At 38.3% G+C, this 3,103-nt stretch overlaps 1 protein-coding gene across 1 annotated transcript; it reads right to left on the reverse strand.

The window, feature by feature from the left end:
- Positions 1-285: 285 nt before the first annotated feature.
- On the reverse strand, positions 286-2,829 carry LOC104959766 (fizzy-related protein homolog; the record flags this gene model as incomplete). Its single annotated transcript, XM_010787659.1, has 3 exons — positions 286-894; positions 2,467-2,559; positions 2,675-2,829. Coding segments are annotated over 3 exons (290 nt in total), but the record flags the coding sequence as incomplete, so codon positions are not given.
- Positions 2,830-3,103: the final 274 nt, after the last annotated feature.

A 3,103-nucleotide genomic window follows, 5' to 3' on the forward strand; every position in this document is an offset into this window, starting at 1 on the left:
AGTATGTGTATTCACTCTCTGTCCTAAATGGCTTGTTGGAGCTCCTTACTTGCTACAGGGTGTACTTTGAGGGTTCGTGACTCTGCAGACCGTTTACATGCATAAAAAGCTACATAACACACAAGGGGACGGGTAATAACCGGAGAAGCATGACTCGTTCAAAAGAGAAAAACTATTGATATGGAGTACACCGACTCAACAGCAGTGCATGTCAATCAAATTAAATAACCCTAAAAGAAGTACTCAAAGGTATATGTAATGGCAAAAAGGAGACACACACACAGATTGTCCATTTGCATCATGGTTTTATTTCTTCCTTTACAAGAAAGAATCAGTATACAGATTAAAGTACGTCTCGATGCCCAGCATTAGACTTTCTGTCCATTATTTCAGCCAATCACTGCGAGTCCTCTGAGGATCACAGTAAACATGGTGCACGTAATGCAAAGGCCTTGGTAGGTGATTGTGTTTTAGTCATAATATGTAATGGCATTTTCTAAATTGCAGCGTTAAATAAATAAGACCTGAGTTAAATAAAAACTAGTAATACTCTCCATGTTTCAACACAAGTAAGGCCTTTTTTCTTTTACACAAATGGAAATTCAACTCACTTATACACATTTCTTTTAATAAAAAAAAATGACTACATTCAGAATGAGAGCACAAAAAGGGAAAAAAGAGTTTCCCTAGCAACTGTTCGCATGAAAAAAGTGCCCGGTTGTTCTTGTCGCCATGTTTTCTGTGGAACAAGAAGCCTGTAGTGTTCTCTGTTCTCAGCACTGTGAGGAGGAACCGTCCGGACGACAGGATCCACTCCAACTAGAGTCCAAGAGTTTTTATATTTCCTTAAAGTTATCGTATCCGGGTGAAGAGATTTAAAACTGAAACGGATTCCTGCAAAAAGAAAGATGGTAAATTGCTTTTAAACATATAAGGGGGTGTTTGATTAAAGTCATATTTCAGATGTTTTAAAATGGGGTTGTATGAAGACCCCAGTTTACGAAATAAAAACAGAGTTACAGCACGGAGGATAAGCAATGTACTGCTGTGGATGGAAAGCAGCAAAAATATATTTAGCCACCTAAAAACATACCGCCCCCACTACAAAAACTCGAAATCTTGCCAAGTATATTTGTCTAACATCTAGTCAGAATATGTCTTCACACCTGATATAGAACATAATAACTTCAGAAGTAACACTGCAGTGAGATATCGGGTCTTGTTTTTAGAAAATGCATCATCTTGTTAAGTACAAAAATCTCATTTTGAGTTGTATCTCAGATGAAACACATCTTTTTACACATTTATTAGAAATGACCAACTAACATCAGAAAACAGAACACTTTTGAGCATTTGCGGCTTATATTGTAACAACGTTTCCTGTTTCTGGTAAAACATAGTTCAAAATGAGTTCTCCCAGATAATTACAAGATCTGATTTATCTGAATATCCCTTCTTATTTCAAGAAATCTTACCAAGCTAATTTTCACTTTTTCAGACTTTTGTACTTATTTCAAGTGAAAACAGCTTGTTTTCAATATTGTTGAACTGGTTTTTGGAGCAGCATTTTTTCCAGTGTAAAAAGAAAATCTATTTGAGTTTAGATGCACTGCTTCACGCTGAACTCTCTTGAAAGCCACCAGACTCCATCAGAAAAAGAAGCAAATTAACCCGAGGGGTAAACTGGTTTACTGCTGCATCGATTGGTTTGATTACTGTGTGACTTTGGTGCATTCAAATGAATCCTTTAGAAGACCAAAGTCACAAAACAACACAGGCTAACTAACCCATTGAGGCAGAAGATGACCAGCAACTTGCGAAGACAAACTCACTGATTTTGTCAATGGATTTTGGTGTCTTTAAAAGGTCACCTATTATGCAAAATAAACTTCATCATGTCTTTTATACATAAACGTGTGTAAAGAGAACAGGAATAAAGATTCTCTCTCTTTTTGTCCCGATCCATTTCTATAAAAACCTGTCTGAAAACGAGCTGATCAAATTTTGGCCACTTTATGATGTCATAACGATGTTTTGGCTTGTGTAACCATTAGCCAATCACCAATCAAGGTAACCCCCCCGCCCCACACACACACCTTATCACCTGAATCTCCTCCTAGAGCACCATTGTGTGTGTTTTTTTTTTTAAACCAAGCATCTCTCAGAGGGGCGTGGCCAGCAGCAGCTCATTAGCATTTAAAGCTACAGACACAGAATCAGCACTTTTGGAACAGGGCTGAAACAGAGGGGATTATGGGTAATGCTGCAATGATCTGTTTTGAGACATGTACTGTATATATCTGAGACCTAAAAGGTATTGTTGAAAAAGAGAAAAATAGGGGACCTTTAAAGCTTCAGTTCCACATAGAAAAAGAGACTTATGACAGCAAGGTCAAGCGGAGAAATGTTCTAAATAGAAATATATATTCCAAAACCTCCAAACTCTCCCTTTAGCTTCCTCCTCACCTTAGTTGACCTGGTTTTACTGAACACGTTCCAGAAGCGCAGCGTCTCGTCTCCCGCTCCCGTCACGATCGCCTCACCGTCCGGGGACATGGCCTGATATTTACAAAAAGAACAAATCAATATGTCTCAGAAAATACGACCAGCTTTTCCATTATCGTGACCAAACAGCCACGTCATGATTCCCATCAGATATAAGATACACACTGACCAGGTAGAGCACTCTGTAGGAGTGTCCTGTGAGTTTGGCGACCTGAGTGAGCGCCGGATATTTCCACACCAAGATCTGATTCTGAGAGTAGCCGTGAGTGCTCACCTGCAGGAAAAACAGGACAAGTGTATGATAAAAGTCACCATGAATACGTTCTTAACACTAAAACACATCGATGTCCCTGCTGCAAACTAAAAGGACCGTGAGTAAACATTCATGAAGATCCTTTTCTCACAGAATATAAAATATATTTCTTCATGTATTCAATGATATGTTTTCTCTGTGTATTTACAGATATGACATCCTGCAGGGTTTGTTCTGCTATCAATACATCGTGTGCAAAATATACACTGAACAAAAATATAAACGCAACACTTTTGTTTTTGCTCCCATTTTTCATGAGATGAACTCAAAGATCTAAAACATTTT

The sequence above is a fragment of the Notothenia coriiceps genome, unplaced genomic scaffold (genome assembly GCF_000735185.1).
Source record: "Notothenia coriiceps isolate Sejong01 unplaced genomic scaffold, NC01 NC01_scaffold00031021, whole genome shotgun sequence".
Taxonomy (NCBI): Eukaryota; Metazoa; Chordata; class Actinopteri; order Perciformes; family Nototheniidae; genus Notothenia; species Notothenia coriiceps.